Consider the following 24703-nt stretch of genomic DNA (forward strand, 5'->3'; position numbering starts at 1 on the left):
TTTCAAATATAGTAATCTGCCCACCTCCCTCCTTTCTGGGAAGGACAATTATATCACCCCCCAACAATTATTGTTGGAGAACTACCACTTGGCTTGGTCATGTGACCTAATACAGAAATATATCCAGTCTTATATACAGTGGCACAAGTAGGGACAACATTGAGGTAATAAAACAAGGTCTTAAAACACTAAAAAGTTACAAAGTAAAATAAACATGTAAATACATGGGGTAATGTGAAATACTTGTTTAATCCTAACTGTACTCCTTTAATCCAACAAGTTTTCCAGTAAGCAGTATAAGGGCCTGATTTTGAGTTAGGCGCAAAGCAAAGGAGAAAATTTACACCTGGACAAACCATGTTACAATGCAAGGGATCAAATTGACTTATTTTTTTGCACACAAGAAAAATACTGTCTGTTTTTTCATAGAGCACACAAATGTTTTATAGCTTTATCTTTACACTGAAATAAAGTGGGTTTATGACATGTCATATCTCAACTATAAATTTGTCCCTACACTATACATTTACATCCCCCTCTAATGCAACATGGTTTTGCCAAGGTGCAAAGGTGCTCCTTTTCTTTGCTTTGCTCCTAACTCAAAATCAGGCCCTAAATGTTTACAGCTATATATGATTTAAAAACAGAAGAAAATACACATCACGCAAATGTATACTATCCTATATTTTGGGCACTTTTCCTTGACCATATCTCTGCATTCTCTGCATTCTTCCATAGATGCAGTTTTCTATTCAATGATAAATGGATACACATTTGTCTATATCCAATAATCAATGCATTGTGGTCCTATGTCAAAGAGGTATGCAAACCTCACTTCATAATACCAATTTATAACAATGGCATTGATTTCTACTTATTGCTAGTAATCGCTATAGTTTAGCATTATTTTTCTCCTTAATGTTGCGCATATTTCATCTTACTATTATTACTTAAAATGTAACAATTTACATTCACATAGCCATTTACAAACTTGTTATTTTGCGTGTATGCAACTTTACACAAAAGTTTCTTAACTGTATTATTGTATCTGCATTGTGGAGCTGCAGTTGTTATCATTATAGAATTATTCCTGCTATCTCATTTTTAACTGTGCTGCAAAAGATTACTTACTATATTATCACTGATAATTTGTCCTACAACCTAGATAGTTGAGACATGCTATCTGATGGTGTCCTTTCATGGCCAATAATGTGTATTTGGCCTTTAAACCAAACAGCCGGATGTTATAGGGCACAGCTAGTCAAGTTAGATGATGACAGCACTTAGATATTCATGTAGAGTGTGATGCAATTTCCATCTAAAATGCAGACATAGGACCTCATTTAGAGTCGGACGCAAAGTCCATTTTAGGCGCATCCAACAAAAAAACACTATCACGCATGTGCAGAAAGCTCCAAATCTGCCTGCATCTTGGATGCAATTAACACTTGTGACAGCTTGCGACTCACTACGAGAGAATGGGAGGAACGCGGAACTGTGAAGGTGTGACCATGTAAATACATCCTAGTCGCAGTGAGGCGCAGACGCAACACACGTCAAAACAGGGCTAAAGCTGTGCGGCAGGAATTAGGTGGTGCAAGCGTTAGCTAGCTGCTGGAACTGCTCGCAGCTCCATAAGGTATTAAGAATGGGACGCAACTGGGGTTGCTTGCCACTCCTAATACACTACCAAGCTGCGGCACACTCCCACTTCTACACTTCTTAAACGGACTTTGCGTCGTACTCAAAATGAATACACATTTTACACAGGTATGTTGAGCTATATACATCTTAGCTGATTGTCATCATTATCATTTCATGACACCAGTGGTTGAGCACCCTCAAGTTTTCCATCTTCTGACAGGTGTGTCTCAGTCACAGTCTACATAAAGCGCATTTATGCTAACACATCCATTACATATTTTGGCTATGCTTACACACCCCTCCTTCCCCTATTCTGTCTCTTAGGTCAGAAGGGACCACAAGCAGTTGTAAGCACAAGGTGCAACTAAGTCTTCATATGGCCGCAACCATAACTAGAGCTTAGTGCACATGTAGAGACGTAAATAGCATATTATACACAACAAACTGCACTTTGCATCCAATTGTACATGAGCCCCACAGTGAGACAGCTGCCAATAGTTTCAACATCTAAATATTTTCAATCAAATCTTGATAAGGGATAGTACCCTTTTCATGCCTATATAAAATTGGCTATTTTACTGCCAAAATTATAGCATGTGGTGGTCTGCAGCGTTCCTGACATACAAATCTGTCCTTTGACCTGGATATAAGGGCCAAAACTAATCGAACAATCTAGTACCTGGTTCCCTCCGCACATTTAGAGATTGGTACAAGAGGTATCATCAACAGAGACCTAACTACTGCACAAGGCTCTTGCAGAAATACAATAACCCTGCATGCACAGCTATTTCAAGTCAATATTCTTGCAACAGAGATCAGCAAAAAAAAATTAAAGGAAGATGGCTTCTGTCACTAGAGTTTAACTAGAGAAATCGAAAGTGTAGACAAATTATGATCAATGATTCCATTAAATCATTGTGGTTTCACTTTAAACCATATTTAGTTAAAGAAGATGTCCACTGAATTTTCTTACATTCATGTTCACATTCTTTACATACCTGTATGATATTAGCCATATGGTCTTAAATGTTGATGAGAGAGCAAACATTGCATGTACTGGCAGGAGAATGCTCACTATAGGCCTTATATCATTGGGCGTACATAATTTTTTGTGTAAATTTATGCATTTTCGAAAATCACTTTCAAGCTAAAATCTATATCTAGATTTGTGCATATCTTAAACTTGATGTCCGTTATTTCTGGAGATGTGGAACAGGGAAAGGCAAGCATTTGAGCACAGTAAGGGTGCGTTCACATAAGTGTAGCATGTCCTTATATGATGTGACCAAATAAGACTTGGACGCACCTCCAAATAAGGATCTTAGAAAGTATATATTTTATGGGTACTGGAGATCTAAGGGTATATTTATTAAACTGTGGGTTTGAAAAAGTGGAGATGTTGCCTATAGCAACCAAACATATTCTACCTGTCATTTTGTAGAATGTACTAAATAAATGATAACTAGAACCTGATTGGTTGCTATAGGTAACATCTCCACTTTTTCAAACATGCAGTTTAGTAAATATACCCTTAGTATAAAAATATGTGTTGATGCCACCAGCAGCACGTATCTTGCTGCTTCTGATTTGCTGTTTGACTGACCCATCCAACTGAGTTGCTCAGCTATATTATGTCAAGTCCATGCAGTCAATTCTGATAACTTATATGTCATTTCCTTTTGGAGTTCTACAGGAAAAAAGATTCAGATGGGATTTCTAAAGTGGTAAACCACAAATGTGGAGGTACATTTTATTTGGAAATGATTTTCATATTTATTAAGAACACTGTGAAGACACTATTGTCTAATGTGTTTATGACACTTCAATATATTACATTGAGTATGAACAGGGTATTTTGACATTCACATTTAAACCTAATACTGACAAGGTACACATCTACGCTATTGTGGAACGTAAGCACACACATTTATGTGCATGACGCAGAAACACTTCTGTGTTTTAAAACAGATGTACCGTGAGATATGTGCAACCTAACATACACACTTAAGACTGCTATTTTTGCAACACTACCTTTACCTGTACTATTGGACCACAAAATGCGTTAAATGCTAAATAAAGACCTGAGAGTATGCAGAGCTTTCGGTGACTTCATTAAAATGTATGTTATGTTAGAGCACATATTACATAGTGCACAGAGCAGCCTTAACTAGTTTGTATTTACTATAGAATGGTGTCTATACATCACATTTTGCAAACTTGTATGACAAGAACACTTTAAATATGCTTGTTATATAGTTGTTATTTCCAACAGAAGACAGAAAAACAACAATATCTCAAACAATAATATCAATTGAGAATTAAAAAAAAAACGTTATAGCACTTCTAGCAAATTATCTCTGATCCAATATAAGTAGATAGGGCCAATGTTTACTGTATTGATGATGATGGTTATTATTATTATTATTATTATTATTATTATTATTATCCTTTATTTATAAAATGCCCATATTACAATATGGTGTACATTCAGGGGGTCATAATAGAAACAAATTATGTACAATAACATGAAAAGTAAAGATGGCTATGGATATGGTATGTTACACACCCATGTGCACAATTTGTCTGCCAAGCATATGAACCCTAAACCTATCATCCTAGACAATCAAAATCCCATCGGATCAGAATAGATCCATTAGGGCAGAAAATCATTATGTCAATGACCATATTGGCCTTATGTGCACTCATCAACTGACAGATAGCAAAGGCTCTCTCCATTTGGCTTACCCACCAAATTTCCAGACCTGCCCATTTTGACTCTAGCGTATGTGGCAACATTAACTTAATTCTATGGCAAATTAGACAAATAACAGAATTGCTGCCACAAGTTACCAGTTGACTAAATTTTCTCAGCCCGATATCTGTCATTTTGGATTGGGTTTCTGCTTTCCTCCATAATCTAGCAATGCTATTTGTGTCACATTTTAACTAACGCTACTTCTCTTTTGAATTCAGCTTATGTAGTTGATGTTCACATGCTTTGAGAGACTCCTTGTAATGTGAATGTTAGTTTTATCTCATAAGTTATGACAGGTTACAGTTCTCTTAAACTATAGAAAAATGTATTGCATATTATAAATGATAAAATACTATAATCAGATGCATATTATTCTTTTTCATTTTAGTTGTTAGCATTTGGCAAATTAGACATGTAAAAGTTTATGAAGAATTATTGGATTTAAAATATATCTTAATTATACACGTACAAACACAGGCCCTAATGATTATCTAATCTGGAGATATGGTCATTTCTGCTACATTGTGGTAACCTCCACAAAGTCACAAGGTCCTTCAATAAGCATGCCTCATGCTTTGCCTGCCTTGTAGGATTTAAAGTACTTCAACGATACATTGAAAAAAAAAATTTGAATTTGAAGTTTTTCAATACAATAAATGTAATATTTTCTACAGTGTGTTTTAATCAAATCATTTCACAATGTTTTTGCATTTATTTGCAATGCAATATACAAGTGTCACAAGTTCAGATGCTAAAAAAACAGTGTTGTTGTCTCTGCTGTTGTCATTTATGTTGTTGTTCTTCTTCTTGTTTTTCTGAAATGAATCCTCCCAGATTATGAAAGTATTACTAAATCACTTCACACTACAGCTGAACTATCTAAATATTTAAATTATATTGAAGATTTACTTTGAAAAGTGATTTTGTAATACTGTTTGCATGTTAATAAAGTGGAGCAAATCCATTACTTACTACATTTAAAATAAAAAGAGTCCACGTTGAAAAGAGACCTTAACTTTTTCGTTGCTGTAACATTATTTATCTTACAACACCACACATTAGTGCATACACTAGATTTTTGCACCCAGTATAGCACTGTAAAAAGTGCCTCTTTAAACAACCATATCACTATAGGTAACAGACAGTTCCTGAGATCTGAGAAATAAAACATTTATCGTCCAAATTGAGAGCGACTTGTTTACTCGAGCCTTTCACTATAGAGTGTATGGAAATCGTATTTGAAACAGTCTGAAAACCTTTAAATTAAAGTGTCTTTGTCTTAAAAAAAAATAGAAGAAAAAAACTAAACATGCAGGTTGGTATATTGACTTTATTTGTCTCAATGGTTTCCTAAAATTAACTTATGAAAACAGCTAAGTAATGCTGAGCTTAACTAATTGGGGGAAATAGATAATGATTCAGGTCTTCAGTGCAATTATTGGTTTTTCCAAGTGAAATAAACAGCTGTTTCAATGACAGGACTGCAGGAGTGGATCCATATAAAGCATTGGATTTTCGCAGCCCGGGTTTGAAAGTCATAAAAATATTTGGTAGCTCTCAGGTCAATATCTGTGCTGGCAGATGGCAGCTGTGTTTGAGTTTAAGGGTGATACAATACATCATTACAAATACCATAATCCCTACCCTACTTTTCTTTCAAAGTGGTTCTCCAACCAATGGGTACCGGCAAAAACTGAAGGAATCTGAGAATCGTCCCATGTTGGTTATGAACCAGGTACGTTACTTGGGCCATTGGTATATCTAGATTCTCCTAGTTCAGTACCCTAGTGCACAAATCAGTATTAAAATCTTATTTGTCCTCTTATCCAGACCGTACTGCTTAATTACAGCTGCAATGTTGAGAAATGACAAAAGATCTCGTTAATATGTTTCAGAATCAGATAGAAAGTGCATGGAAAATATCAGCTGAGTTTAAAGGCATACATTTACTGTTATAAAAATATTGAAATATAGCGTAGTTAAAAATGTCTGCAGACGCTTGCGCTTATTATTATATATTGCCAACATATACTAAATAAATAATAATAAAAACTTCATTCCAATTTTAGCTATGACAAATGGGTGTATGGGCTTTCTTTTTCATCGCTTTGGACAAAGCAGTAATTGCATAGGTGTGTAGGTGCAAGAGGACGTGTGTGAGTGGTGGAGCAGTCTTGTGAGGGTTGGTGGGTTAATACAGTGTGTGGCATCGTTGGGAGACCTTACTTAAAATATTCCTCTACAAATAATTGAATTGCCATTTTGCATTAGCAGGAAGAAGAGTGGATAGGTGGCTATCTGTCTGCTTCATTCATTCTGTGCGCCGGAATCATATTTAAAACTTCAAGTCAGTATGGCTCATTTCTGAGTGAGCCCAGAAACAAAAGCCATGAAATGGAAAGGCTTCGTTTTACTTGCTGTTGTTTATTAGAAATCGTTATCACTAGGACTGCTAAAATGCACTAGCAGCAGAGCTTAAGTTGAGAGGGAAAGGGGAAGAGAATGATTTCTTTTATTCGCCTCTTATCTGTGGAGCGATCATTGAGCACTTGCTAGCCGTGTCTATTATGTGGACACAGAAGGGTGATCACTGGTCAAAGCTTAATTACTGGGGACGTTTCCGCTACCACTTGCTTTATAAAGTAGTATATCTTATCTTGAATCTATATTGATATGATACAAGAACAGACCATTTCAAACTGGACAATTTCCTGTTGCCTTGTTTTGGTTTGGGTTTTTACGCGTATTTATAGAAATACGGATGTATTTGCTGTATATATGAAATTATACTTATTGTAAACGTTGTTGAACAGTCGTATAAATTATTGTGTAAAAGAAAGTGACTGGTTACTGTATAAAGTCTATTGTAGCTGCAGGTGATGCGTACTCAGGCAGCTGATCAAAGCTTTGCTGGTTGATACTAATATTTCTCACTTTATTACCAAGTGTCATTTGCAGTCTTGCATGCCTTGAGATCAGAAAGGTACAAGTTGCAAGTGGGCAACTAGGGATCGCCGAGGTTAACACCATTTATATTGTTGAAAAATGTTCTTCACTACAGAACTGGAGACAAACTTTCAACTTGAACTTTTCAACTCTGGCTCCTTGGACCTGCACGGAAAGTGATCCAGGTATTAGCTGTGTGAAGTATGGGAGTGCGTCTAAACAGCATTTTCTTACGAAGAGAAATGTATTTACTTAATGTAAATTTTCAATATTTATTAAGATGGAAATTAACGTGTGACTTTAGGGAAATGATGCCTATAGAACTTCGAATATTTTGACTAAATACAAATAGGTGAGTGCGTTGTAAGATTTATAAGCTACACACAGCCTGTTAGTTGCATTTATACGATGTTGTCTACAACTTCACCTGTATGTTTCTGTAGTTATGAGACGTCAGTGAACATGTGTTATTTATGCCTATTGCTGAATGTGTTATACGCAAAATCCCTTCTGATAGATCGTGAAATATTAATTAATTAGCCTTTACATAATGTGTTCTCTCCAGAGCCACATACAAAATCCTGCAGCAGTAAAAGCAGAACAAATTAAGAACTTTTGTATGTCCCTGGGAAAGAAACAAGTAGACACGGCAGGCAGGACAACTTTCCAGTTTGAACAGCCCCTATAGTATAGATTGACCCCAGGCTACAATGTTGGTGTTGTATGGCTTCCTCCTGGCTATGATCTTGTGTTCAACCTCATCCCTCTACAGACATCACTTGTCGGCAGTGCCAGTATTTCATATAGGGTGCCTTGGCAACTGCAATAGTTACCAATTGCCCTTTCTATATCGCTTGGTGTAACAATGTTCACAGCTAGCATTAGTTAGCTAGCTCTATAAGAAGAAACTTGTATAATTAATTGTATAAATATTTACGCTTCCTAGTTGATGAGTAAATACGTGAAATATGGGGCTAAGTAGAAAAATATTATTAGATGCACACAATAAGAACTGGGCTTCATCCGGCTAGAAAAGAAGATTGGGACTATCACCTACAACTACTGAAATTGTCAGAATAAACCTTTAAGGGCTTTCTTTCTTTTTTCCTGTTTTATTGGAGAGATATTTTTTTTTGCCGATAACTTGAAAAGAGAAAACATGCAGGTAATTGCCTTTAAAAGTCATGTATAATGACACGCTCCAGTGAAAGCAGGAAGCCACCGACTTTCTCAGACCCCGGCCAAAAATTCTAACTAATTCCTTGCCAGGAAATCCTGACAATAAATCAATTCTCCTTTTAAAATGTGGGATCAAAAGGAAAGACTTTGCTATACGGTGTATTAGTCCTGAGAGTGCATCGCTTTCCAGTTCGCTGATAACAAAAAATGATTTCCTATGATCGTTTGTTAAGGAGAAAGGTTGGGCCACACTGCTGTACTCAGTGGTTACATCTAGACTCAGGTACAGATGGCTTCTGACAACCCCAATGCCTCCCCAGCTGCCTACTTGTACAATACGCTGCTACAGCCAGACGCACAGTTGCTGTAGAAATCCAGAGAAATACTTAAGTATTTTGCATTCCTGCATTGGAAATGTTTAGACAACTATACACTACCACGCGGAGAAAAATAGCAACGACACAAAATTTCCATTAAGCATGTATTTTTCTATTTGCTCTGCACGGTTCTCGTTTGAACAATATTTGTGTGTTGTTTGTTTATGTAAAGTGGTTTTTATTGGGTAGATATTTTAGTACTAGAAAATTAAATATTTTGCTACACACTCACTACATCATCTGCTCTCTATTAACATGGTTAGCCCCTCAAACATTTGAGGTTTTCAGCATAAGGCCTTTAAGCAAACTCGCTGGTCTGTTGTGCTGTTGATGACGGTAGGAGCAGAAAATAACTTTTCAGCTTGCAGCTGGGATCTTAGGATTTGGAGAAAGAATAAGCAGATATTTCACAAAATACATTAGAACGCAAGAATGAGTTCAACATGAGATGCTCATCTCCTATCTCTTATTCATCCCTGACCAACACTTGTCATCTGGGACTTGCAGTGAAAGGAAGAAGTCCCTTGACAGAAGCGTACAGCTGTCGCCCTATGGGCTCTATAGCACTATAATATCTCCAGACATCCCTACCCTCTGTTTTACATGAGAAGTAGCACATATGCAGAGAGGAAGAGGGGGCGGGCAAAAGGTTGCTGTATTGATTTCAATTTTTACCGTTTACCAATAAACGAGCAGAGAATACAAACAAACAGCTGATGGGAATGACACAAGACATTGCTGGGGAAAGACAGTTGATATTTCATCCAGTCTATGCACAGACAAAGAACATAGGCGAACAGGGGAGATTGCATAGTCTGATACAGCGTTAAACTGGAAATGTGTCTGATCAGAAGGGGATAGACAGATTTTCCAAAACCTTATCTGAATGTTATCATATCAGTGAAGAATACCCCAGTTGCTGGAAGGTATGGAAACGCACATTTTAAATTTTTTCAATGCACATCATAAAGTCTATATACGCTATTTAACACCATTTCTAAATAAGCACTGACTCAAAATATGTTGTTACTATTTAGCTGTTGCATGCAAACATCACTACTTTGATACTGATAATACTACTCTTCCATGAGATCATAACAAATGTATGCAAATTGTAAAGTTAGAGCTGGCCAGAGCTTATCCGCATGAAATATAAGCAAAATACAGGTTCTCCAACACAGAAATTCCTCTTTCAGCGTTAATTTTTGATTGCTTTATATGTATTTGGTATTGTTCATATGTGCATTTTTATTATGCAGGACTTATATTGTTCTGACCTTATAGAACATGTCTGCGATGCTATATACTCTCAATGTTTCAACATATTACACTCTTCACAAATCTTGATACCGTTGTTTAGTTTTTAGCCATTTTACTTTCTCCATGGAAAAAACCCAGTATCTACAATGATCCAAGTCTTACAAGACTCAAACCTCTCTAGTGATGTATAGTGAACAACCGATAGTGTGAACATCTTAAAACAGAAAATTCTCTTCTATCTGCATTAAATTCGCAACAAGCAATTTGACAATTTCAGGAACAAACAAATTGAAAACGACCATAAGATTAAAAAATCATGGCTTTAAAGTTGCAGATCCCTTTCTCACTGATGTTGTTTAATTAACAATCAACACCTAGCTGATACTTGCCAGTCAGACAGAAACAGCCAGCTTTGTTTGCAAATGTTTATTTGTGAACTCAGCCAACAGTGTTCATTATACATCCAAGTGAAACGCTTCCTTTTAGTCTTTTTACAGAAAAAGCAAATCCCATCCAAACGGTGGAAACTTTAGTAAAAGGTTTCTTCTTTATTGGGGGATTTTACACACTTATGCATGTGTCACAATGCACTAATATCAACAACAATAATTCGCAATGCAATTATGACGAAAATTGTGCACATTTATAATAAACAGTTATCATGCATTCCTATGTTTATTTTCAGTGAAAATGTCAATAGCTGTAAGGAGAAATTCAGTGAAACAAAAATATAATATGGTCCCTTTTAAAAATTGCAAGTTAAAAAAAAATAAAAATAATAAAAAGCAGAGACTGCTATTCAAATAATATCTTGCTCAAAAAGAGCATAAAGTAAATTAGCCATAATATTATGCATACACACACACACACTATATAAGAATGAACATTTCCCTTTTGTCATGATAAGGGAGCTATGCCTCAAAGAGATGCTTTGGATATATAGAAGCACACAGTGTATCATCAATACCCATTTATAAAGAAACACTCTAATATCAAAAAGTTAGCATACAAAATACATAGACACACCCACTATATATATATATATATATATATATATATATATATATATATATAGTGTGTGTGTGTGTATATATATATATATATATATATATATATATATATGTATATAAAATAAGTATTGAGATGTAGCTGTGACACGTTTTGCTGCAGCAATCTAGAGCGGTTTTTGATGCAACATTAGACAGCCTACAACATACATTTAACACACAACAAATATCACCACGAAGCTTCCTGTAGTATGTTAGTTGTAGATAAACAAGGGCTTGCAATAAATATGTCTATTTATATATATATATATATATATATATATATATATATATATATATATATATATACATACATTACCTACCATTTTTATCACCGTCTGCGCAGGAAGCAACTTGAACACTTATCATACAAGATATATTATTAGCGTTCTGTGCTTGATCCATTTCTTCAACAGGGTGAATATCTTACCAAATAAAAAAATTAAAATATGGCATTATCTACAGGGTTTGACAGTGGTTTGCTTTCCCTATTTCTACAAATGATTTTACAGTACTATTAGAGCTTGGTGTCGTGGTTAATGGTTTACAAGGGGACTGTGAGAAGCTGATTGGCTGCTGGTGAGTGTTTCGTCACAGAGTTGTGCATAAGGCTAGCTCTACAGCAGCTGAAACATGCAGTCCAGTGAAGACAGTTCAGATGGAAAGAGACAGTCACTGGAGCATTCACAGACCTGTAGGATCAGACCTCTGCGAGACACACAACACAAAACTCCACCTCTGAAGGCTTACGATCTCTCTGCTCTGGCAACAGAGGGAAAGGGAAGACTTTTATCAGAGATTGGTTTGAATCAACTGCAAGAGCTATTTGGACACCTCGTTATAAACAACACGACTTGGAATCCATTATTGGACTAGTTAACTTCCTTAATGCAATGAACTGAGAAATGAGATAGACCCGCTCCATCTCTGGGAACCGAACCTAGATCCATCCCAATCCCCATAGAGGGAGCTTTATTGAAGATTTGCATTGACATTTGAGGCTATGCTGGTAATTTAGAACAGAAAGCCCAACCTCTTGGTATTTATTTTGGAATGCAAATGCACTTTCATCACTGACTGAGCTACCTCAGAATCCAGAAAACCAATTGATCGCTGTTAGATTTGTATTCTTCTGTTACTGTTGCTATCTTGCTTCTTAGTTTGGGATCTTCATTATTCCAGAAGCTGTACTAGCCGTTTGGCTGTCTGCGGCTGCTTCGAGACTCAGAAGGAAAACGGCCCTAGAGTCATATATTTGATACAGATCTATAGAGAGTGTGGGGCTTCTGTTACCTGGCCAACCAAAGACAATGGTGCACTGTGCTGGATGCGAAAGGCCCATCCTGGACCGCTTCTTGTTGAACGTTCTGGACAGGGCTTGGCATGTGAAATGTGTACAGTGCTGTGAATGTAAATGCAACTTAACAGAAAAATGTTTTTCTAGAGAAAGCAAGCTATACTGTAAAAACGACTTCTTCAGGTAAGTGCAGACCTCAACAAAGTCTAATATGCCTTACACCTTACGACACATGCAAGGAGAATTTTATCTTTACATATATATATATATGCTGGGAACTATAGGGACCAAACATAACACTATTGGTGCTGCTGTTTTTCTCATACTCCTGTTACACAGGTTTGCTTGTTTATGTCCACAGCAACATATCAGTCCGCTCAAATGAAACGTGTGCCTAAGGTATACTGTGCACATTCGCTCGTTCATTCTACTTCTACACCTTCAGCCGAGGCCAACCTCTTGTATTATAAAACTATTTGTAGTTTTGAACTGTAGTTGAAGAACTGTAAAACCAAAAGCGATAACACCCGCTATGTTGGAGTATGTACACCGTGCACATTCCCATATTTGTAAATACAATTTGTACATTTAAACCTAAATATACCCATAAATACCCCACTATATACATGAGTGCATAAGCTAACTACAGATTTCATGGACATTTATTTATATAACATTAACATTTAGTTCATTTCTACATAGTGACAAATATCCCGTGTTTTAACATCTGACATATGTTCATATCAGAATCGACATGAAACACATAAGGAGCTATGTATCCCCAGGTAGTCTACAATCCTCCCTTGTCAACTGAGAATGTATTTACCATCTGATGAATATTTTAGTGGTGACAAAGTAGAGATAAAGACTCCTTGGAGATCGTCTGAAAATGAATCTAATGCCCCCGATCAGTATGAAGGGGGGAGCTGCTTTCAGTCCGCCAGCAGATGCCCACCATGTATTTAGGAGCACAGTTAAAAACTACCCAAATGGTTTGATAATTATATAGCCCGAAATGCATTTCTCACGCAGTGTTTTTCGAGGTCAAACGGTGAGTTAAAATGATAATTTGATGGATGAATGTGACATCTTTTGCTCAGATAAAGAGATGATCTTTCCTGATCTTTTCATGTCAATGGCCTTTAACAGGCCTAGATAAAATGTCATTTTTGCCCTTCATGTCAAGCAACGTAAATACTGGTATATATACAAAAATTCAAGAAAATATTAAAATAATTGAAGCATATACCTTTAGCAATACTACAACATGCATTTCTTCACAAAAACATTAGATGATAATAAAATGCTCATATTATATCGGATATGACATATTTAGATTTTTTTTTTGTACATTTTGCTTTAGGATTATTTAGAAAAAGATTTTATGAAGTTAAATATTGTGTTTGCTATATCACATAGATTCGTTAATTTAACTCCTTGCAGATAAATAATGTATAGTGACCTAAAATATGTAAAAATGTGCTAAAAACAGTTTTATTCTATACAGGACTTTTTGCTAGTTTGTGTGACATAAAGCACTTTTGTTTGTTGCACTGTACATGCGATATGCATGTATGTGTGTTTTCGGGGGAGTCTCAGAGAAGGAAATAACACTTTGAAATGTACTTAGAATGACTCATTGATTGGGTATCCTGTCCTGCAATGGGCAATGCATAGGCCCCAAGTAGTTATTGGCTGTGGATTTTAGTAAATAAGTGATAACTGGATTTGAATAGCAAAGGTGTTTGAGGAGGAAACCCGCGGACAATCCCATCACACAACCAGAATAGATATTTGCACAGTGTTTCCCGCGGCCAGAACTCCCTGCTCTCTGCTTATTTTCGTCCCTGAGTACCAACTTTTGAGCATCTCAATTTTAAAACATTCTGGTTACTATAGATTTTAGAGATAGAGAGAGCGCTATTCTTCTTTGGAGATATTTTATTGCTTTTCTTGCGCGTCTTCAATAATTTGACTATATTTAAGTATACTAATATTTTAGTATACATTTAAATATGCTAATCGATATCTATCTATCCATGCACAAATATTGCTTTCAAATTCATTTCCTCTTCTACAATATTGTTACAGATTAATTTAGTCAGTCATGTGCAACACTCTCCCGAGTACTAAAATATCCTATATATTTAAAATGCTTATCTGTTTATTTGTTTTTGTTTCATTTTGAGGCAATACGACAGTACGGATGTCTACAGCAAATATGCCAAAAATGTCGTTGCTGTTAGTATAGGAATAAATATATTCAATAATAATCGAACATACAGAATATGACCACTGTAACATTAGCGTACAATTTTATATAAACAGTGAAATGCCAGCACGACTTTAAGTAAATATACAATATTGCAATGCTACTTGGCTGTGCTCTTTGTCTTGAGAGGTGTGAATTTTCATTTTTATTTCACCTATTAGACAGTGTCTGTGAAAATGATAACGCGTGATCTTATTCTGTGTCTCTGCTAGACGTTTTGGTACCAAGTGTGCTGGCTGCGCCCAGGGAATCTCCCCCAGTGACCTGGTCAGGAGGGCAAGGAGTAAAGTGTTCCACTTGAACTGTTTCACATGTATGATGTGTAACAAACAGCTCTCCACTGGCGAGGAACTGTATATCATTGATGAGAACAAGTTTGTGTGCAAAGAAGATTACCTAAACAACAATAACAACCCTGCCAAAGAAAATAGTCTTCTCTCAGGTAAAACTTGTGATGGCACACAGTGACACTAGTTCTCCCCCTCTTTATTTTTTTCTCCCCCAAATCCCTCCATCTCAATTTTATGCCCCAGACTCCCTTGTCTCTCTGCACAGTATATATATATATATATATATATATATATATATATATATATATATATTAGTACGGCGTGGAGAAGTGTGTTTTAGACAAGGTGCACCATAATTTTAAATATTTTGAATTTTAAAAATGTGTTTTAAATATTATAGTTTACAGAACAGGGGGGTGGGGGGAACACTAGCCATGGCTTTCCATATACAAGTAACATGTGTTGTTCCGATGCTATCATCCTTTGTTTGATATGATTTTTTTTCTCCCTGGACTAGTAACAGGCAGTGACCCTAGTTTATCTCCTGACTCTCAAGACCCATCTCAAGATGACGCAAAGGACTCCGAAAGCGCTAACATCTCAGATAAGGAAACTGGGATTAACGAAAACGATGACCAGAACCTAGGGGCAAAAAGGAGAGGACCTCGCACCACTATCAAAGCCAAACAGCTTGAGACCCTGAAAGCTGCATTTGCAGCTACACCTAAACCAACAAGACACATTAGAGAACAACTGGCCCAGGAGACTGGCCTCAACATGAGAGTCATACAGGTAATATTACTTGTTTCAATGATAGGTATACTACCACGAATTTGGAAAACATTTTAAGATTACTCACCGTACAATGCGTCATAATATATCAGACGCACTGTGTTTCATTCCTACAAATCATTGAAAGACATCATGAACGAAAAATAAATTGTAATTTTTGGAAGCCCTACTGCAGACCAGGTATTTGACTTTTATTAAAAATGAATTGTGGGGAAGCGTTACATATTAAAATCACATAATTTGTTTGGTGCACATGCAATTATTGTACTGTGCCATATATTTATAAGGGTCTTCCACACAATATTTGCATAAAGTGTCAGAAATATTAATAATATAAATGAACATAACAGTCATAACATATTTTAGGGCATATAGAAATGATATGTTCTGTGTTGTATGCTTGAAGAAAAATGCAAAAAATATGAAGATTTTAAATATAATCTAAAAATATTTGCTATCTTTGCTATAAAATATTATTTATTTCATTGCCATTTCTTATTTATTGTGTAATTAAATACATAGCATAATTACAGACCTGCTTCAATTTAATAATAATTAATAATACTAACACATCGCAGAACTACTGTGTAGGTTGTAAATTGTTCACGCTACTGAAATATAACTAATATTCTGGAATGGAATATAGCACAAATACTATTTCAGTATTCCTCCTATCTCATCATTTATTGGTCTGCAAGGATTGAACATGGGTATCAACTTGCAAATGGACTAGAAATTAATAACCATAAATGTGAGGGGTTAATGGAAAAATAAGAATGACAATGAGTTGGGATTATTAAAAGGTTTATAAACCCGCAGAGCTGGGGGTAATGGAGGGTTAAAAGATCATTAAGGCGAGGTTAGATTGGAGGAACCTTAGTGCGAGGATAATTAGGAGTAATCTTGTCAGGGTAATAAGAATTAACTCAATCATTCTTGACCTAAAGCGGGAAAGCCAAGCAAGGGGAAAGCTAAATGCCTTTAAATGTTTAATTCAATACCAACGGGGAAAAATCAGTAGCCAAACCACCGACTGTAAATATATATTACATATATTAGAGTCATATGAAGCAGAACCAGCTTTTCTTTGAACAATTTGGTAAGACCTAAAGTTAGCTTCCCTGAAGTCTTCCCAGACCAAGTTCAGACAGGAATTCCAATTTCTGCAAGGCTAATAAGTGAAAAAAAAGTGTATCATTTTGCAGACTTTAATGTAGCAAATAAGGCCAATGTGAGAAATATAAACAACGAAGCGGAATAAAATCATGCCAGACTCCGCCACCCCCAAACACACGCACACACACAAAAACACACACACCAATTCAATTGCGCCGAGAATAACGTAGCGATAACAGTATTACCGTTAATACGGTAATTTTAGCCTGGATTTCATCTCACAGCTCAGGGAGCCGCGAGTAAAAATCCACCGTTGAAATTACCGTATTAAGGGTAATTATGCGCAGTTTTACCGTATTAACGGTTACACTGTTAACGCTACGTTATCCTCGGCACAATTGAATTGGCCCATAATCTTGCTGCAGTGTTTAATATCTATTGTGATTGCCAACTTTAAAGCCACGAAAATAAACGTTTGAAATTATACTATGTGATTTAATTATTATTATTTTTTTGTTTTTGCACAGCAGACAAACATAAATGCATAAATTACAAATGGCTAAATGTAGCCACGCACAATGGTAAAAAGGCCCATATGTCTATAGATTTCATTATACAAAGCATATACCAGTTTTCGATTGCGATAACTTATTGCTATTTATATAAGAGATAAGAGTACATTTCTTAATGACTAGGATGATTTCAATTATGCGTGTGATTATTTATATTACATTTAATCCAGTACTGTTTAGCAGTTGGAATACATACGTGTAGAAACTAGGCAACACCAAAGCATCCATAAAATAAGTGCAAACAATAATGGCATTATTACACAAAAAGATTGTACATGCAATGACTGACAAAAATGTAACCAATAAATAATGGTGTACAGGAGGCTTTTAATCTATAAATTGCCTACAATAACCAATTGTCCGTTGTCAAATCTATCATCATTTATTTATATAGAGCTCTAATTCTGCAGCGCTGTACAGAGAACTCACTCACATCAGTCACTTAATCCACGTTACCGCAATAACGTGGATTTTCGTTCGCAGCCCATAGGGTTGGGTACGTAAATCCCGCAAACCGGAACCCTAATTGAATATGCCCCTAAATTCCCTAACATATACACACACACACACAGAAACACAGACTAGGGTCAATTTTGATAGCAGTCAATTAACATGTTAGTATGGGGGGTTTTTTTGAGTGTGGGAGGAAACCGGAGTGCCCGGAGGAAACCCACGCAAACACATACAAACTCCTCACAGATAAGGCCATGGTCGGAATCGAACTCATGAACACAGGGCTGAGAGGCAGAAATGCTAACCACTAAGCCACCGGGCTGTCTATGGGTGAAAATATGGACACATCAGATTTAGGAGTATTTTCGTCACTGCAATGATAGTGTAGAATGTGTTTTTTTGTTTGATCAGGGAGCAGAGTGATGCAATGTAACAGGAATTGTTCTGTATTGTGGTTACATAAACCTCATCTACGCATGCGCGATAGGAACGACTCATTCTGACCAGAAGCTGTAGAGCCATTTTTCTGGTGGTAGTTTACCATCCGAATTTTCTATGTAAAAAGCATAACTGCAGTCTCCCATTTAGAAATGTATTTTCTAATACCAAAACCAGAAGTGAACCTAAATAAGGCAGATTGAACAGTACATGGTTTAGGGATTTTATTCCTGTAAATGTTTAGATTTTAGTCTATAAAAGTGCTGCACTTCTGTCGGTTGACATAATGAGGCCTCGCAGAAGAAGGCTGGTAGCCTGGCAACGTTTTGCATGTGGCTACCTAAATTGGCACGTTATACAGCTGCACTACCCCAAGCATTTGTATAACCGATTATTATAAGGAACATAGCAACATGTAGCAACTGAACCATGTCCTTTCCTTTATGCGAGTATGAATTTGGGATACGAAATAATTTCAGAAATTATTACCTGCTAAAACGAACTTTCAATCAGCTTACTTGTACAGTTATCACTCCTACTTGCTGTTAAAACTGTCTTGTAGTGAACCTGTTCTATGGCTAATGGTAGTGAGTGAACAGTGACATAGTTTCTATAATTTCATACTATATACAATATATGAATGCTGCATATTCATTGTAGCATAGAAAGAAGTTATTTCCCAGTGCCATGTCTCATATGTAAAAACTAGAGAATTCCAGGGCCTAATTGGCTCGCTGCCGTCTTGTTACCCTCCCTCGAGGTGCTAAGAAATACAGTAATCTACATAGATAATAGCCGAGTGAATACAAGCGATGTAGAAGTGCGTAAAACTGTATTTGTAAATACATTCTAGAGACATGAAGAAACCTGTCCCCAATATATAGCCATTTATGTTTGTTGACTGATTTATTTATTTTTTTTACCTCATATTGTTCTAGGTTCTCTAATAATAAGAATAACTACTACTACTACTACTACTACTAATAATAATAATAATAATAATACTATGATGTAGAATTATCCCGATTTATTCTAAAATATAGAGCGCTATGAAATTAAATATAAGAAAACAGATGTGAGATTGAACTTTAGATCGTTTTAACGTATAGTAATAGTTATTGGTGTCTTGCAGCTAGAAGATGGGTTGTAGATTTCGATTGCATAAGGTCTAAACCACTATGTGCTTTTCTGTGGAATTATTGTTATTAGGAGAATATTTCCATTTGTTGTAATTTTTTTTTAAATCCACCCGTTCATTCCACCGTTTCCTAATAATTATCAGACCTGCAAGACTTACAAATACAGGTTCTCATTAGTCCAGAAGATATCAATCAAATCTTGTGGGAAGATTCTGAACAACTTTATTCGATCACTGAACAACTTAATTTCACCATACCTGTTGTGGTCACATCGAGCAGACACAGTTGTTCAATGGATAGTTTTCAACTGGGCGCTGTTTCCAAAAGACCAATGACTGTACACATGAGTAGATGGTTCAGTTCTGAGCTATGAAGTTGTTTATATGGCTCGTATATGTAGCAATCATATCACTTTTTTTTAATATAAAACTTGCAAGCAAAATTTGCTTGAATGTGGATATTCTTTGTCCTTCTGCCTAACTGACACTGGCTGCGTTCGAGATGGCGGGTCAGTCCGTTAGATACCTAAATGGCCGAACATGCTACATGCATGGTTCCAAAGAGCAGCCAGATTTCACTTTTTACAAAAAAAACAAAACATGGGGGCCGAAGTTAGTATTAATATGTAAATGGTATGTAAATCACCATGCATTGTCTATACTGAAAATCTCAGACTCAAAAGCATTAAACATGTAGGCTTTTATCATGTAAATTACACGATTAGATAGATAGTTAGATATTTGACAAAGCACACATACACAGTGTTACACTTAAATTGGGTAGATAGGGATAAATAACCTCAACGCCATATAGAATAATACATAGAGGAGCATCGAGCTATTAAACAGGGACTTCTGATTAACAGATGGCGCTTTATGTAGCTCAGACGTGCCTTTCTATAGTAATGTACAGTAACAATATGCTCATCAAGATTACTGTAATCCATTTTATCATGTCACCCTCTCATTTGGATGCTTCACATATTGCTGTCCCTGTTCCAGGTGTGGTTTCAGAACCGACGTTCCAAAGAGAGGCGGATGAAGCAGCTGAGCGCCCTGGGCGCCCGCCGACACGCCTTCTTCAGGAGCCCGCGGAGAATGAGGCCACTGGTGGATCGGCTGGAGCCGGGGGAGCTTATCCCCAATGGACCTTTCTCGTTCTATGGTGGTGCGTTAGTGTACTATATATACAATGCTTATATGAAGCGAAGGAAAAAAAAAACACGTTACATAGATACTATCATTGAAATAATATACATTTATCAAAATCGGCAATAAATAATTTGGTCCAAACTGTAATTCAGTCTCAAGTCAACCATCTATTGTGTGTTAATAAAAGGGAAAATCATAGGCACTATCTACTGCGGAGGAGGATAGCACTCATATATAAAAATGTTTGGACTGGGAAAAGGGTAACTATACATTATACTACAATACATACAGAAAGTATGCATGTTTTCAAGTACAATAGTACAATCCCATAATCTACATTTTAAAACGTTTTTCGTGTGGGCAAATCATTCTGCAAAAAATATTTAGGACTCATGTTGCGCTGAAGGTCTCTGTTTAGTTTTTTTTTAGCAATCAACGCAAAAGGGCTTAATTTTGAGTTAGGATCAAAGCAAAGGAACATCTTTGCACTTGGACAAACCATGTAACAATGCAAGGGGTACAAATTGAAATATTTATTTGCATGCAAGGAAAATAGTGGCTGTTTTTTTGCATGTAGCACACAAATAATTGTTAGCTTTATTTTTACACTGAAATTAAAGTTGATCTATGACATGCCCTACCCCAACTGTAAATCTGTCCCCACATTTTAATTGTACCTCCCGCTCTAATGCAACTTGGTTTTGCCAAGGTACAAAGTTGCTCCTTTTCTTTGCTTTGCTCCTAAATCAAAATCAGGCCCAAAATGTACTTGTTCTTGAATGATAAATGTTATCGCTTTGATTCCCTTTATCAGTAGGACGTTACATTTAATATAAGACCCGATAATAATCAATATAATCTTTAAGGCTGCTATTGGAATTTTTTGCAAGCTTTTAGATTTTTCTTTCCTTTTATCAGTGAGATTGATCAGAGTATACCAAGAACACTTTAGTAAATCCCTGTGTTTTCAAGCATGAAACAAGCTGTTAATATTTAATGGCATGTTTGGTAGATAAGTAACAATGGTTACTTTTTAAAATAAGCGACGTTAAAGCATTTTTCAGTGTCTTTCCTTTAAGTTTACTATCCACACACCGCCCCATAGATACTTCTCATTGCTCTATATTTTGACTAGCAAGGTTTGGTTTTCCGCAGTAAGTATGTGTTTAGGCTTTGTAACTATTACTTTCATAGGTGTAGTCTGTAAATAACAGAAGACTAAGGGAACAATTTAGATTTTACTATATGGAGGAGAGCTACTTTCCATTTCTATAAGTATTTTGTAAAATGTCTCTTGAGAGATGATTCTTTAATATCTTGCTAATATTATTTTATGGGGGCTTTCCAGTACTGTAGTGCTATTGTTGATATGGTGGAAGCCAGTATAGCGTCTTACAGGCATGTATGTTGCATGTCACCTAGCATCGCGCTGTGTAATCACATGTAAAATGGTCATCCTATTGATACTGGTTTCCACCATTTCAAAAATAGTACTACAGTATTGAAAACGGTCTGATTTGCAAGTTCGGGGTGTGACTTTACTAATTTGATTTACTTATTAGAAAACATAAATATGTATTTCAGTTTCCTTAGAATGCCCGGTTCCCGTTTGGATTTTAGCTACAATATATTTGTAGGAAGGGAATAAAGAATGTTGAAACTAATGAAAAGTAGCACTTAGCTAATGTTTAGGACCTCATTTAGAGTCGAACGCAAAGTCTGTTTTAGGCGCAAGTGTCCAAGATGCAGGCGGATTTGGTGCTTTCTGCACATGCATGATAGTATTTTTTTATTTGGATACGCCTAAAACGGAACTTTGCGTCCGACTTTAAATGAGGTCCTATGTCTTAGGAACGCTGTCCTTCATAAATTGTACTGTCTGGAAATTACATTGTTAAAGCCTGGCTCAAATCTGAACTAGAAATGAGATTTATGCATTACTGATGCTCTTTGAAGTGTTCTATAATTTATCTGAAATATTTTGTATTGTAGATTACCAGACCGAATATTATGGCCCAGGAAGCAACTACGATTTTTTTCCTCAAGGCCCCCCCTCATCGCAAGCTCAGACCCCTGTAGATTTGCCCTTTGTACCTTCATCTGGACCAGCAGGAACTCCACTTGGTACAATGGACCACCCATTACCCGGGCATCACCCATCCAGTGACGCCCAGCGATTCACTGACATCATGTCCCATCCTCCAGGGGACTCGCCTAGCCCAGAACCGAACCTCCCCGGCTCTATGCACTCAATGTCCGCAGAGGTTTTTGGTCAAAGTCCTCCTTTTTCCAGTTTATCAGTCAATGGGGGTGCAACATATGGGAACCATTTGTCACATCCACCAGAAATGAACGAAGCGGCTGTCTGGTAGTTACAATCAATCATAAGCAAACATAAGACTGGTGCAAATTCTTAACTCTCCCGACAATGCTATGGTGTACAGAACTGGAAGACGTATATTATATTCTCCATCTGAAACAGCATTGTTTGGATTGAAATACGAATGCCTTGGAATTGTTGGAACAACAGAAATCCCAAACATACCTTGTCTAGTGAGAGATCAAATACTGGAGAAGCTGTAATGTGAAGTGCTGCAATGGCAGGAGATTACTTAAATTATACCAATATCTGGTACACAATCATAATCTTTAACTTCATAAACACAGCTAAAATGCCCTAGAGCACCCTTGTTAAGGATTGTTCTACTCGGTATCACTATGTCTAATTATTGCACCTTAGAGGTTGAAAAAAACTAGTATAAGCTTCAATATATATACACCTGAAATATAGGTGGAACAGAACATTTATTTGCCAAAATATCAAATACAACAATGTAAAGCCCTCAGCATCAACTATTCTACCTTTACAAAGCTACTCACACAAATGAAGTATCCTCACGCTGAAGGTCTGCTGTCAGGCCTGCTACAAGACTGACTTGAAATAGATTCTACCTTCACTGATAACGAAAACTTAAAGACTATTTAACTATTGAACTAAAACAGTCAACTGTTTACGTATGACGTTAAATTCAGGAGCCTAACGTTTTAGTAATAATCCAGTTTTAGAAACCTCTGTAAAAAAAGCAAAAGTTTTGAGCAATCAACCAAATGATTCATTTTCTTAGTTATGTTTTCTGTTGATGTAACGGGACTGATTGAATGGGAATTTGGTAACGTGCTAGTTTTCTTAGGGTATTGTTTACAGAAGGCAAAAGAAAATGAACAAAAAGTGAGGTGCCAAATAAAATAATAGCACAAAATACTGTAAGGTGCGTTAGCGCCAATCACCATAGAAAGTGTTTAAATATGTTACACGGTTTCAAAACCTTTCATAAACTTTTTAGTCCTGTTGAACATCCATTGACTTGTTAATGGCTTATATAGACCCAGGCAGGTTTTATTTTTGTGTCCTGAGAGAAAGTCCAAAATGTTTAAATTTTATGGTCAAATATGCAGTTCTGAGCTGCGTTTTCTTTATATATTAAATTTCTCATACGTCTTTTATTGTTATTATAAGCCTAAACTTGTGTGACCTCCAGTGCATATTAGACCATTCACTGTATGAAAGGAAAACATGTTGATAATTTGTGGATTTTTAATAAAAATAGAAAATCTGATGTTTAGATAATTTGTATTTCATTGTGTGTCTCGGAGGTTGTTTGGCTGGCCTATATTATGCATTAATATTTATACTACTTGGCTATTTGTGTACAATTATTTATTTATTTTAAATACACGAATGTAAATCTGTTTTGTAAATATTTTTAAGAGTACTTTTTAAAAGTACTTAAATACTGCAAATATTGCGCAAACAACACCATATAGTTTTAACAAGATTATTGTTTAAACCAGTAAAATCATAATAATGATTTCATATAATTATTATTATCAAACGACATCACATAAGGCATGACTTGTGTTCGCAATTTTTTTTTGCTTTTTTTCCTGTGCAAAGCTTGTATAAAAGGTAGCCTAT

The 24703-nt window shown here is 36.1% G+C and overlaps 1 protein-coding gene across 1 annotated transcript; it reads left to right on the top strand.

Annotated features, from left to right (window-relative positions):
• Nucleotides 1–11741: 11741 nt before the first annotated feature.
• On the top strand, nt 11742–24344 carry LHX1 (LIM homeobox 1). The gene is made up of 5 exons (XM_075195714.1): nt 11742–12687; nt 14989–15218; nt 15584–15858; nt 20578–20743; nt 22720–24344. The coding sequence occupies exons 1-5, from the start codon at nt 12518–12520 to the stop codon at nt 23097–23099; spliced, it is 1221 nt and encodes a 406-aa protein (XP_075051815.1). The 5' UTR covers nt 11742–12517; the 3' UTR covers nt 23100–24344.
• The last annotated feature ends 359 nt before the right edge of the window (nt 24345–24703 follow it).

The sequence above is a fragment of the Mixophyes fleayi genome, chromosome 2 (assembly GCF_038048845.1).
Source record: "Mixophyes fleayi isolate aMixFle1 chromosome 2, aMixFle1.hap1, whole genome shotgun sequence".
Classification (NCBI taxonomy): domain Eukaryota; kingdom Metazoa; phylum Chordata; class Amphibia; order Anura; family Limnodynastidae; genus Mixophyes; species Mixophyes fleayi.

Coding starts and splice junctions, on each gene's coding strand:
- LHX1 (XM_075195714.1), top strand. CDS start 12,518: ATGGTGCACTGTGCTGGATGCGAAAGGCCCATCCTGGACCGCTTCTTG. Junction 15,219..15,583: donor AGAAAATAGTCTTCTCTCAG/GTAAAACTTGTG, acceptor TCCCTGGACTAG/TAACAGGCAGTGACCCTAGT. Junction 20,744..22,719: donor ACCTTTCTCGTTCTATGGTG/GTGCGTTAGTGT, acceptor TTTGTATTGTAG/ATTACCAGACCGAATATTAT.